The sequence below is a fragment of the Rhinolophus sinicus genome, chromosome 13 (genome assembly GCF_057876585.1).
Source record: "Rhinolophus sinicus isolate RSI-liver-muscle chromosome 13, RSI-T2T, whole genome shotgun sequence".
Taxonomy (NCBI): Eukaryota; Metazoa; Chordata; class Mammalia; order Chiroptera; family Rhinolophidae; genus Rhinolophus; species Rhinolophus sinicus.
This window is the reverse complement of record NC_142513.1, coordinates 17,867,505-17,881,392: the sequence shown is the minus strand read 5'-3', so window position 1 is coordinate 17,881,392 and position 13,888 is coordinate 17,867,505. Positions and strand designations below refer to the sequence as shown.

General features: G+C 43.1%; 1 protein-coding gene across 4 annotated transcripts in view; it reads left to right on the top strand.

Annotated features, from left to right (window-relative positions):
- The window catches only part of RPRD1B (regulation of nuclear pre-mRNA domain containing 1B), a 50,178-nt gene extending 36,525 nt beyond the window's left edge, over positions 1-13,653 (top strand). For all 4 annotated transcript variants that reach the window (XM_074317880.2, XM_074317877.2, XM_074317879.2 and 1 more), the window contains one exon: positions 11,065-13,653. In XM_074317880.2, coding sequence (XP_074173981.1) covers positions 11,065-11,214 — 150 coding nt within the window. In that variant the 3' untranslated portion in view covers positions 11,215-13,653. The remainder of the gene's footprint in view (positions 1-11,064) is intronic.
- Positions 13,654-13,888: the final 235 nt, after the last annotated feature.

The following is a 13,888-nucleotide window of genomic DNA, read 5'->3' as shown; positions in this document are numbered from 1 at the left end:
AATTTTAAGCAGAGTAACTGTAAATTTCAACCCAGGAATTTATCAGCAGCCTTCTAAGCATTCTTGGGGTTTGGATAGTGATTTTGAATGGACACCCTATTTTTTCATCATGATGTATGGTATGATATATTTGGTGCTTTACCAGGTCCTGCTGTTTTGCCCAGTTTCTAGTCTGTGGGGGACAGATTTACTTGGAGTTAATCCTATAAGGATGCCAGTTACCCCAGTGATGATTCAGTGATGAGGGTCTGTAATGCCTATTCCAGACTCTGTGCTTTCTCTATCGAGGCCCATAGTCCTGGCAGCCTTTTCTCTTCACTGTAGTTTCTCGTTTAGAAAAGAACAATTTTACCCTCACCTGGGACAAACAGGTTCCAACACTTGTCTAACCTGAAGTTGTTAGTATCTGACTTTCCTGACCACGCAGGACCTTTAGGGCCAATGTATTCTCCTTTCTGTGGAAGAGGTCTCCCCTGGCTGAAGGTATCCTCGTCCATTCTTCACATGGCAGCTCTGTGATGTTTTCACATGTAGCCCTGAGCATCATTGCCCTGCTCCAAGATTTAAATGGCTTCTCATTGCTCCTGGAATATAGGCCCAAATCCTTGCATGTTCTCCCCCCTGCCACATACACCCCGTAACTTGGCCCCTGCTGATGTCATCAGCCATATATCTCCTGCCGTGTTCCATTGCATTTTGTCTTCGCTGGCCTTTTTGTCTCTGGCTTTACATGCACTATTTCCTCTGCCTAGAACACTCTGCCCCCTTTACTTCCCACCAATTACCCTTAGTTGATTCCTATTTATCGTTTATATCCCAAGTCAAACAGTATTTCTCTGACACCCCACTCCCATTTCTACCCCATAATGGAGCCAGGACTTTCTCTCCCATTCCCCGCATATACTGTCACAGCTCCCTGTCTTTGTCCTTGGTTCGTCATTCTGTTTATGAGTTATTTATGAACTCTGACCAGATCATAAAATCCTATCTGTATTGTCACCCTTTCACACTAACCCTGCCCCTGGCACCGCATCCTGATCCCCGGTAGCCAATACGCTTGCAGCTCGGTTCATCGCCCGGCTAGGTCAGGCAGAGTACGGTTGATCCTTAAACAACACGGGTTTGAACTACCTGGGTTCAACCCGTGGTAGTAGAAAAATACTTGGGTTTTTTTAAAAGTAAGTATACAGTTTGCCCTCTCTGTGGCTGGTTTTACATCTGTGGGTTCAACCCACTGCGGGGTCAGAAGCAGTGTTTTTGATCCCACAGTTGGGAATCTGGATGTGGAGGGCAGACTGTATGCACTGTTCTGGGCCGTTTCATAGAAGGGATTTGAGCATCTGCAGAGGGTCCTAGAACCAGTTCCCCATGGATCCCGAGGGGAGACTGGGTAAGTTTGGGGGGTGGTCAGAAGTTACATGCAGGTTTTTGACTGCTCGAGATGTGGGCACTAACCCCCAAAGGGGTTCAGGGGTCAACTGTATACATTTGGTGGGGGCTCTTTCCAAGTTGAGGATGCTCATACAATTCTGTGACTTGTCCCCCAACTTGGAGCTCAAGGGCCCTTTCATTTTCTCAAGCCAGCTTCTAGTAAATGTGCTAAATTTTCAGGACATACTCGAATCATTTGTATCCCATTAATAATTCTTTTTCTTCAGTTCTGCATGTCTTAACATATAAATCAGGAAGATTAAATAGGGCTCATAAAATAATAAACATGGGGGGTGGTGATTGTTCTTTTCCCCCTCAGATCTGCTAATTCACATTGACTAATAACTGGTCTCATTCAGATCTCGCAGCCACTCCATGGTGCAGGCATTATTTCTATTCCTGTCTTACATAGAAGGACTCTAAGCCCAGCGAGGTGAAGTCATATGTCCCACCGAGCAGGCAAGTGGTACAGGAGGATTTGAACTTGGATTTTCTGACTCTGTTCTACCATAGCGAACTCCCTCCTTTCCTGTTTGCTAGTGGAAAGGAATTGAAGTCTTTTTATTGCTTGTATAGAGCTACATCCAAATGCAGTGCAATAACCTACAGGCTGCCTTGCCCAGGCAGACCTTCTAGCACTTAAAATGACAATAAACATTGCTTAAAATTACTTTGTGTGAAAACTGCCCTTTTCCTTTTCTACCCTTTGCTTCTCAGCTGCCCTCCAGGAATGCTCAACTCTCAGTATTTGGCTCAAAAGGAGAAACAACAGAAGGGTCTACACCTTTGTCTTCACAACATCAGTAACCTAGTTTTCCATTAAAGTGGACTTTAAGGAAGCCTGTTTGTGAGGCTTTGATACTTGCAGAAAGCTTACATTTTTGACAGTTAACTTAAAAAAAATAGAACCGATTATATAAATAGTGCTTCTTGTACTTTAGTATTCTGGTTTTATGTAATGAGGTACCCGAGTAAATAATGTGAGAATTTTTGAAGGCCCCAGGTGCATTTTTAAGTAAGTCTCTTAAAGCATGTAATGGATATCTGTTACATTGTAAATATTTAGCTTTATAATTAAGGTTTGAAAATTTGCCCAGCCCTAAAATGGATTTTATTTTTATTAGCTTAGTTATGTGTAAACACTTAACTTTTTATACTTCTTCCCTTGCTTCCGCAAATCCCTGTCTGAGGGGGTGTTTGTGGTGGCAGTAGAAGCTCCCATAAACCTTTCGGTGTAAAGGCCCTCTGCAGGGGAGGACGTACCCTGAAAACAGTTGTTCATGGTGCGATTTCGGGCTTAAGATTCCTCCACTGGACGGTTGGCTTGCTCTGAGAACGTGGCTCTCATGGGAGCCATTTTATCATTTTTCCTTCTGGGAAATACTGTGTGTGCCTTTCTTACTGGTTTTGGTGATGGAGCGGAGAGGCCCTGAGCACTAGGATGGCGTCCACAGCTTCCTCTTTCCCTTGTGTCTTCCCCAGCCGCTTACTGAGCAGCTCTAGCCTTGCTGTGACACCTCAGAGTGTATAATTGTGAAGTGTCGCAGCTGCCACTAGGTCACGTGGGAGCGTGGAACTGGCTGGGAGAGAGGTGCAGGTCAGTGATGGCTTTTTTGTTCCTATATAGATCCTTGAAGGAAAATTACAAGCGGCGTTCTTATTTTCAGTCGAAAGATTTATACATTCTATTTTCCCTAAAAAAACGAAAGAAAATCAGAGCGTTGTGATTGAAGTAGAAGCTGTGATTTCTGAGTGTAGATCCCATGAGCCTTAGTGGCGAAAGGTAAGCCTCCTGGCAGGGTGAGGGGGGCTGAGTGGGCATGTTACATAATAGTGGGGTGAAAGTCAGCTTCCCCTGCTGTTGGGCTCTTCCATGCGATGAATCAGTTCTTTGACTTACATTCGGTGAGGCAGGTCACCTTTAAAACAGGGTTCTTCTTAGATGGTTTTGTGCATAACAACCCTTAACTCTTAATCGGCAGTAGCCGAGCAGTGGGTGATTTTTAGATACCATATGTGCTGTAGCACAACAGGGCAAGATAAAGGAAAACCTGAGTCTTGATACTTGAAGTTTTGTATTGTCAAGTCAAGCCCCTGCCTGTGGTGTTATTTCTAACATAATTTTTCTTACATAAATACTTCCTAGCAAGAAAAATGTAGGCTTGACAATGTTTACATTTTGATCAGTATTTCTTACATGGGTTGCTAGAGGAAATGCTTGTAATTTTGTTTGTTTTGAAAATGAAATTCCTGCAGAAAGGTCATTGCAATGTCAGCGCCTGTCATTTTTAACCCTTTTATCCCGGAGCTCATCTGCAGCATGTCAGGTCTGGCTTACTGCTCTAACCAAAAAAGGCAAAGAATGTGTAAGGCTCGCTCCTCTCGGCCAGTTGTCTTGATGCTCCATGAAGGTCTGTGTCACAGTGTCAGCTGGATTCACTGGAAGCGGGCATGTTGGAGACATTGTCTCTTGCAACTTTGGAGAGTCTGTGAGGCAAGATTCCAAAGCTTTGCCAGGAGCATAAATCCTAGGCATTCTCTCAGAACTGCACATTGGGCGTTTACCCTCTACGTTTTAAACATTTCTTGGCAGGCAAATAAACCCAGGCAGTTTATCACAGGTGCCCCGTTCCCCCCCTCCCTCCACAGATCCTGAAACAAGGTACAGCAGAAGTCTGATAGAACATTTATCTGTTTCATGCATCCCCATGGCCTCTCAGCAGTGAGATAGAATTTGCTGCAGGAAGTAGCCGAATGGAGGATTCAGCTCAACCCCTCACCTCTGCCACCGCAGAGTATAAATTCTGCATGAGCAGAAAAGGAACGGCAACAGGACTGCTTGGGTTTGCCTTGTCTTCTCGCGCTTAAGATTGGTAGTGGAGGAAAGGCAGGGGTCTGAAGACAAGAGTACAAAAAAGAGCCATGTGGACTGTGGTTGAGATGAATCAAGCATTAGGGAGAAGAGTGATGAGCAGACGTGCTGCAGCCGTGTCGTCCTGCTGATAAAAATCGTGCAGGTCTTGATCTCTTGAATTCCTATACCAGGCAACGTGGCGTGAGTGTTAGATTAAAGGCTCAGTGCTCTGTTGCACACAGGTGTAAGGTATTTATAAAGCACATGTAACCATATTGCCACATCTTTTCTCTGTCTGAGTGGTACTTGTGTACTAGAGATTGTGGGACGCGGCACACTTAAATGAGTCAAAAGAACTTGAATGGGTCTCATCACATTGAAGTTGGGTTTAGTGGTACCATGAAAAGAAGCCTGAACTTCTGAGAACGGGAGTGTCTGAGGGCACAGTTTGGAACCTTGTAGCAGCAAAGCTTGTGGACCGCACTTGGCAAAAAGCAGGCTGGTAGTGTTGAGAAAAAGGATTCTTGGATTTTTCTGGATTTGTCTCCTTAAGCTGTGCAGAACCAAAGAGAAGAACTGGAAAGGCAGTTACTGAGGGAGCCTCAGAAGGGGGAGAATTGGGAGGCAAGTAAAGGCCGGAGTTGTATTTGGGGGATGGTTTTGATTGGATTCACTCTTAACTTTTTTTTGATTCATGGCAGCATTTACAGATGACTTCATTTGGAAAAAAGCTGAATCTGTTTTAAAAAGGAGGCAGGGGGATGACGGTCAGTTACTACTGAATCTATTTAGGGGACCGTAAAATTACTCTAGTTTCAGTTTGACCTAGTCAGAGCTTGCCGTGGATTCTAACCTGCTCATCTCTCCTCAAGGCATTAAGCTAGGTCATTCAGTTGTCTCAGTTGGGCAGATACCTGTTTTAACTGTTTTAAAGGCAAGCTTTACCTGTATTTGGATATTCAGAGTATATACCTACTCACCTTTGCTGATGCATTTAAAACTCTAGGCCCATTAAGTTGTGTGTATGGGCTTTTTTTAAGGCTATTTTTTTAGAGCAGTTTTAGGTTCACAGCAAAATTAAGAGGAAGGTACAGAGATTTCCCATACACCCCCTTCCCTACCCCCACACATGTATAATCTCCCCCACTGTCAGCTTCCCCCACCAGAGTGGTACATTTGTCACTGTGGATGAACCTACGTTGACACATTATAATGACCCAAAGTCCATAATTTACAGGGTTCACATTGGTGTACATTCTTCAGATTTGGACAAATGTACAATGACATGTGAGGTGTGATCAAACAATATGGTGAATGTTTAAATTTTAAAAAATGTATTACAGTAAAAGACACATTGCCGTTAATCCCCCTCAAAATCCCCTCGCTTCGAAAACTTATCCCATTGTTCTTGCCACTTTCTGAAGCAGCTCTGAAAGTCCTCTTTCATTAGTGTCTTTAGTTGTGCTGTTGTAGCTGCCTCGATGTCCTGAATCGATTCAAAACGTTTACTTTTCATGGTCATTTTGACTTTGGGGAAGAGCCAGAAGTTGCACTGTGCCAGGTCCAGTGAATAAGATGGATGAGGATACACCGTAATGTTTTTATTTGACAGAAATTGCCATATACCAGAAGTGATGTGTGACATGGAGCGTTGTCATGATGGAGGATGAAACTGCCCATTTCTCAGGCCATTTTCTACGCACATCGTTTCTTAAATGCTCTAATTAGCCCTTATAATATTCAAAGGTCACCATGGTGTTCCCAGGTGCAAACTCAGCTCGCACAATTCCATCAAGGTCAATAAACAATTACAAGTAACATCACCTTGATGTTAGATCTTAATTGACATACTTTTTTAACATGAGGAGAACTGGGTGATTTCCATTGAGAAGTCTGAACCTTTGTCTCAGGAGTATAACCATAGACCCAAGTTTCATCTCCTATGATGACATGTCTTAAAAAGCTGAAATCTGAAGTGGCATGATTGCACAACTCCAATGAAATTGACAAAACGTTGTTGCTTTTGTTCAACAATCAAAACGTGTGGAACAAAATTCGCACTCACTCGCACCTGTTCAAATCTGTTGTTAAAATGCTTTGAACGGAACCATAAGAGAAGTTCAGATCCTCAGAAATTTTCCTAATAGTCAGTCGCCTATTTGATTGAATCATTTCACTTACTCTTTCAGCATTCTCTTGGGTTTTTGATGTTGAAGACGTCCCGATCTCTCCTCTTCATTCGATTCACAACCATTAATGAAGTTGCTCGAATCACTTGTGAACCGTCTTCATGGTCACTGCAGCATCACCATAAACTAATTTTAACATTTTGTGGTTTTCTTTAGCACGTTTTTGCAGTTTGAAAAAATTTCATGTTAATGTATTGTTCATGACCCACAATTTATCGCACACTTTTAAACACACCTTCTCTCTCAACCGTAGCTCACACCTAACTGCACCAAACAAGTTGAAACTTGTCACACACTGTTACTAAGGTTGGAAGTGCCACTTCTCGTATTGAAGATCCCTTCTTTTCCATCGGATAGCACTCGGCAGCAGCATTCATCGTATTGTTTTTATCACACCTAGTATATCCATCATTATAGCAATTTCACTACCCTAAAAATCCTCTGTGTTCTGTCCATTCATCCTCCCCGCCACCAACCCCTCTCTCCATAGTTTTGCCTTTCTCAGAATGTCATATAGCTGGACTCATATCGTAGTTAGCCTTTTCAAGTTAGCTTTTCACTTATTAATATGCGTTTAAGAATGGTTCCTTCAGGTCTTTTTATGACTTGGTAGCTTATTTCTTTTTAATGCTGAATAATATCCTGTTTGGATTTACCAAAGTTGATTTATCCATCCGTCTACCGAAGGACATCTTTGTTGCTTCCAAGTTTTGGCGGTAAGCGTGATGCTGGCTCGGATGGTAAGAGTATGTGTAGTTTTGTATAAGAGACCCCCAAACTGTTTTCCAAAGTGGCTGCACCATTTTGCACTCCCACCAGCAGTGGATGAGCGTTCCTATTGCTCCACATCCTCGTCAGCATCTGGTGTTACGAGTGTTCTGGATTTTGGCCATTGGAATAGATGCATGGTGATATTTCATTGTTGTTTTAATTTGCATTCCCCTGATGACATGTGGTGTCTCTTGCAAACATTGTCTTTCAGGCTGTGGCTTGTCTTTTCATTCTCTTGACAGAGTCTTTTACAAAGCAGCAGTTTTTCATTTTAATAAAGTCCAGCTTATCAGTTTTTTCATGGATCGAGCCTTTGGTGTTGTATGTAAAAAGTCATCATCAAACCAAAGATCTTGTATGTTATCTTCTAGGAGTTCTATAGTTTTGTGTTTTACATTTTTATCTGTGATTCATTTTGAGTTAATTTTTGAAAAGAATGTAAGGCCTGTGTCTAGATTTGTTTTTTTTTGCATGTGGATGACCAATTGTTCCAGCACCATTTTTTAAAATTACTGTCTTTTTTCCACTGTATTGCCTTTGCTCCTTTGTCAAAGATCAGTTGACTATATTTATATGGGTCTATTTCTGGGCCTTCTATTCTGTTGATTGATCTGTTTATTCTTTTGCCAGTACCATATGGTCTTGATTACTGTAGCTTTACAGTAAGTCTTGGAGTCAAGTAGGTTTTAACTATTCTTTTCAATATTGTTTTGGCTATTCTGAGTCTTTTCCCTCTCCATACAAATTTTAGAATCAGTTTGTCTATATCTACAAAATAACTTGCTGTGATTTTGATTGGGATTGCATTGGATCTATAGAGAAAGTTGGAAAGAACTGACATCTTAGTGATATTGAGTCCTATCGATGAACGTGGAATATCTCTCCATTTATTTAGTTCTTTGTTTCCTTCAGTGTTTTACAGTTTTCCTCATACAGATCTTGTACCTAATTTGTTATACTTAAGTATTTCATTGTTTTGGGTGCTAATGTAAATCCTATTGTGTTTTAATTTCAAATTCCACTTGTTTGTTGCTGCTAACATAGCATAGTGACTGGCTTGTATATTATTAACCTTGTGTCTTTCAACTTTATGTTTTTTAAGTGACAGTGCCACTCTCATCCTTTCTCTAGTACTGCCCTTCTCCTAGGCTCATGCACCTGCTTTTAAAATAGAAATCCCTATGGAAAGAGTAACCCAGTGGCATGAGGAGAGGTGGACAGGATCCGTTGGCTTTCATAGTGGACTGAGGAGAGGACTTTAATGTGGAGACATTCTTCTTTTTATTAAAATGAAGGTGTTTTTTTTATGATATCTAGAATATAATAGTAGCCGAAGCATGATGAGACAACCCCACCTCACCCCAAACAGGAACAGATGGGATTTTGTTGTTTATTTGTTGTAACGATCACCTGGGAGAGAGTTATTGGAACTCAGGGTGGTATTGAGTCATACCAGCTGCCTCCCCTTTTACCCTTGGATGGACTTGCTAAGTTAGTCTGAGGATCACCCAAGAGTGGAGAGCCTGGGATTCTGATCTCAGCTCAGCTCACTAGAGACTCAGTGATTTCAAACTGTTCTTAAAGAATTCCTTCAACTGAAGTGCTGTGTAGCTGCCAGGAGTGGATGGCTCCACGCTGAGATGGCTTCATTTGTCGCCTGTGGTCAGAGGATTTGGGCAGGGAACAAGGGGTACCTATTTAGTAACTATTTTGCCCTTTTTATACCTAGAATTCAGAAGAAATGAATTAAATGAATCCATGTCAAGTAATAGAGAATTGGTCTTTATTATTTTCCCTTGAAGTATCTAAAACCAAGGAAGAAAAATGATTGTAGATGGAAGGACAGGGAACCTTGACATTTTACATCCTCACATTTGAAATTAGTCTTCAGTTTTAAGAATGAAAGCTGATTAATGTTGTGTACTTACATATTTTATATATTATTAATTCTTTGGGCAACCGTATTGGTCACCTACTGTTTTCAGGGCCCTGCTGGGCATGATGGATGCTGGGTGCAGCAGACGGGGTGGTCCTAGCCTCCTGGAGTTGACAAGTTTGATGGGGGAGTAATTAATCATTTACATAAGTCATCGTTTTAGTTCTATGAAGTCTACACAAGAAAGAAATGGGGTGCCACGAGAGCTTGCTTTCTTTCCTGTCTCTTCATTGATGTTCTGTGTGAGCAGCTCGTTTCAGGTAGAAGGCTGACGGCCTGCAGTGATGTGGGGACAGAGCCTCTCTGCTCGTCTCCCCGATTCCCCTGTCCCACTCCTTGCTTGGACTTTATCTTGACAACTTGAACTAAGTGTTCTTTATTTAACCTATTTCTTGTCTTACTGCTCTTGCCAGGTGTGCTTAACCTTATGCCCTCAAACCCTCTGCCTCTTCAAGTGTATATAAGGTGTCTGGCGTGAAGGTATCTAGAACTTGAAGGAAGATCTTAGGGGTGGTCCAGTTCTTTCATTTTCAGGTGAGGACGAAGGAAGAGAGGGAACATGTCCATAGTTGCACAGCAAGTAAGAGTCAGAGCCAGAACTAAACCCAGGTCTTTGAGTCTCAGTCCAGCTCTTTCCATTAACGTTCCAGCAGGAGAGGCTTTAGTCAGCAGGGACCCAGCCTCAGGAGCATGCTTGTCTTTGCAGAAACACCAAGGAGGGTGGCACAGCTAGAGGAAAAAAGACAAGCCCCAAGGGGACCATAAACCACAGACCTCCCATGGCCCAGGGTGGTGGTTCTATACAGACTGACCAAGAAGACCTTTACCTGGGAGCTGAGGAAAGAAAATAGGATACCCAGTTCCTGTTGTCAGGAGAGTCATATTTTAGAGGAACATGGAATTCTAACGTGGAAGGAGAGAGCACCTCCGAGCAGCCTGCAAGGGGCCCAGATGCACGCTCAGTGCACAGGAGGGTGTCATCCAGAGCAGGCGGAGATGGGGACCAGTCTCCTGGATGAGGGGAGAAGATTTTCCCAGAGAGGCGGGTGGGACTCGGCAGGTAGGCAGCACCGCGCTGGGACCGGGAGGAGGAGGGTCCGTGTCTAGATTTGTGTTCCCCTCTAGGCTTGAGGAGAATCCTGGACAAATGGCCCACGCAGGCAGTGGCCTGTGCAGACGGGGCGGGGAAGTTGTGAGAAATTCATCTGGGCGGGAGCTAAGCTTAGACCTTGAGCTGTGAGCAGTCATGTAGAGAGCGCGGTTGCTGTGTTTCACCTTCTGAGAGGAGTGGCTTGAGGAAAGGTGGGCTTTTGGAAGATACATGTGGCATGTTGAGGGGAAACGACTAGAAGCCTCCTGAGAGACTTGTTGCAGTTACTCGTGCGTGGAATAAGGAAGTGCTGCCCACGGGTAGTGGCGTCGGGCATGATGAGTTCTGTGCTCCTTGTCTGCAAAAATGATCAATCCTGGTTAATCTCTTAAGTTTAACACAGAAGGTATAGCTTTATAGTGATTTTTCTAGCCATGTCCAGGGGTACCCCTCAAAATAATTTCCTGAGCATCTGTATTTTGTTTTATAAGGCATTTTGAAATAGGTAAGAACCAAATAAAAAGACACTGCAAATACAAAGTGTCACTTCTTTTTACTTCCAAATCTCAAGTGCTGTTAAATACCATTGAATACTGTTGCCGGAATTGAGCTCTGCTTTCCTCTTTTTATACGAAGTTCTACCTTTTGAGAGTTTGAAAACCCTTTAGCTGCGTAGGGGAGGGACGATCTGGTGGGAAGAAAGTGGAGCAGGAGGGTGAGGGGGTCTGGAGCAGCTCCTTCAACCTGACCTCAGCCCACACATCTAACTGCATTGTCCTCTCTGTCTCCTCAGGAATACAAACAGAAGCTCGCTCGGGTAACCCAGGTCCGCAAGGAACTGAAGTCCCACATTCAGAGCCTGCCAGACCTCTCCCTGCTGCCCAATGTCACCGGGGGCTTGGCCCCTCTGCCCTCTGCTGGTGATCTGTTTTCTACTGACTAGGGCAGGTGTCGTGCCCCAGATTCCCATCTCTACCAGCAGAAAGAAGAGGGCAGGTCATGGGTGGAAATAACCTCACAGCCCTGGTTCTATCCCTCCTTCCACCCAAGCCACCCAGCCCCTCAGCCTCAAGCAAGAACCACAGGCTGAGTCTCCTGTCCGGCCTCTGCTGAGCACAGTTCAGAACAGTGGCGAGTGGATATTTGGAAAGAATACAAACTCCTACTTCGTGTTTTTATGCCACTGTTGATTTTCCATTCTTAGCTCTCTCTTTACACCCAAGATGTTATGAAAATCACGTGTGCTTCTGGAAGCTTTCAGAAGAATCTTGTCCCTGATGACAGCATTGTGTCATGAAAGCAGCTTCTCCTATCTGAGCTGGGCTTGTTCAAGTTCAGTCCAGGCTTCTCCCGAGGGACTCTGGAATCATTGGCTTTCCTGACTACCATCCGCCCCAGAGGGTGGAGGCACAGCCATGGAGCAGCTTTGCCATAAGGAGTTTGCCAAATTTGGTTCTCCCTTACCATTACTTCTAGCCATGTACAGTCAGAGGCTTGGTCATTTGTTTCGTAAGCAGACTAGAGAATGTAGAGGAAGATTTAAAGCTGATCTAGGGCATCAAGTCAGTTCCGAGACAGAGTAACAGGAATCACAAGTATGAGTTCAAAATTATTTGCTTCAGGTTTCTACATACAGCCTTCCAGACTCCCTTACCGAGGGTCCCACTCCCTGTCACAGAGCTCGTTCTTAAAAACACAAGGTTTTGACCGTAATTGGTTGTGAAGGTGATTGTTAGGTATGGCGCTGGTGGGCCCCAAAAGCTAAAGGCATGCTGAGAGTTGGCTCTGCGTGGGTATTGCTCTGACCCTTTCTTTGGGGGAGTCGGGCCAAGTTCACTGTGGGCGCATGGCCTCAGTATGATGACTAAACTTGAATGTCTCCCTTACAAATAAGACACCACTGCACGTGTCCTTGTGCTCGTAGGAGGAGGGGTACTTTGCATCAGACGTTACTGAATAGTCATCTTGGGCAGGGGAGGGAGGGAAGTCAGGGACATTAATTGGGGGTTTTAATTCTATTATCATGCCAGCTGACATTACAACTACATAATGTAGTTAGGATTTTTACCTTGCTTTTAGTAACGGTTAGGCCTGCTAACTAAATCATTCTAATTTAGCAGGCTTATTTCTGACATTGGAAAGGACAGAAAACAATTTGCCCCAATTGTGTATTAGGAATTATAGCCCAGAGGCTGAAATCCAAAAACTATAAAAGGATTCAGCGGAGGGGGCTTCAGAATCTCCATTATTTTGAGTTGTTCTTTTCAGGATTACCAAAAGCCAGTTACATGTAATTTTACATGTTAAACATGTTAAAACATAACCTATGTTTTAAAAAGTGTAACAGGCTTCCCTTGAGGGAGCCCTCCTGCCTGCCATGAAGTGAGAAAAATGGAAAGTCATAGCAGGTATTTATTCAGTGTAACTCTGTAGAACCTACTAGCATTTAAGCTGTTTCAGATTTGAATACGGACTATGTGGACTGTGTTTGCTTATTAACACTGCCTGTTGTCCTGTCATTATTAAATTAATGAGTCTATATAAAGTTTTTCTCCCAGAGGCCATAGGGCAATGGGTGACTTTACTAAAATTGAAAGATGGAATTCCAGTCTTTCCTGTTTCTGCATATATACCCTCTCCCTGTGTGGCGTGCTGCTTTAGTCCTACTCACAAGCTTGTTTCTCAACAGACCCTTGGACATTCTCTCTACTTTCACCAAGGAAGCAGAATTTTACTAGCCACAAACCAACCAAAAGGGTACAGTAGATATTTGCTCCAATCAGCTAGAGGAAATGTTAGAACGTAATGGATTTCACCCCCTGCTATGTTTTATCTGATTGAGTCTTTGACCAGCAATTGGTACATAATTATTATTACAGCAAGAGCAAGAAATAAAAGTAGCAATTATGTAAATGAATGGGTTGGCCTCTTAACACCTGTTACTAGTGGACTTCCTGTGAGGAAGTTAGTTTTGTTTTTTCTGTTTTTTAATGAAATGCTTTTGTTTTTTAAATCTTAATCCTCCCACATCCTCCCCAAGTGTGCTTACTTCATTTGTTTAATTTAAGTGAACCTTTCTCCTTGTATGTATGAGGTGATCTGGCGGGGTGGGGTGGGTGGTTTTTGTTTTGTGTTTTTTCATCTTTACTGAGGGCATCCATCGGGCGTCCATAGGCCTCAAAGGACCTTTCCTTTAGGTCATATTCCTCAGAAAGTCTTTAATCGTCCCCCTTTTTTTCTTAAAGAATATTTTTAAAGCTTAAATTTGTATATTAATTTAGGACTTTATTTAGAAGTATAGGCTGTCATTGGTGGCAGCAGTATATTCTGAAATGTCTCATAGATATATATTTTTGAATAAAGATGGTGTTGTTGAATGACATTGCGTGATGTTTCTTTTCCCTGCCCTGTTACGGAACACCCAGTGCTTTGTAAGCAGTGGGTAATTAGTAATCACCAGTAGAGATTGTGCTGTCTGCACAGAATCTTGTCCCTCAGGAGTTTTTGTGACTGTTAGTGGCCCATAAATACTCAGCACTTACACAGTATTTTCTGGTTCATTCCAGGGGCTTAATTAGCCAATCCGCACAGTACCCAGGAGAGAGGTACCTCCATCC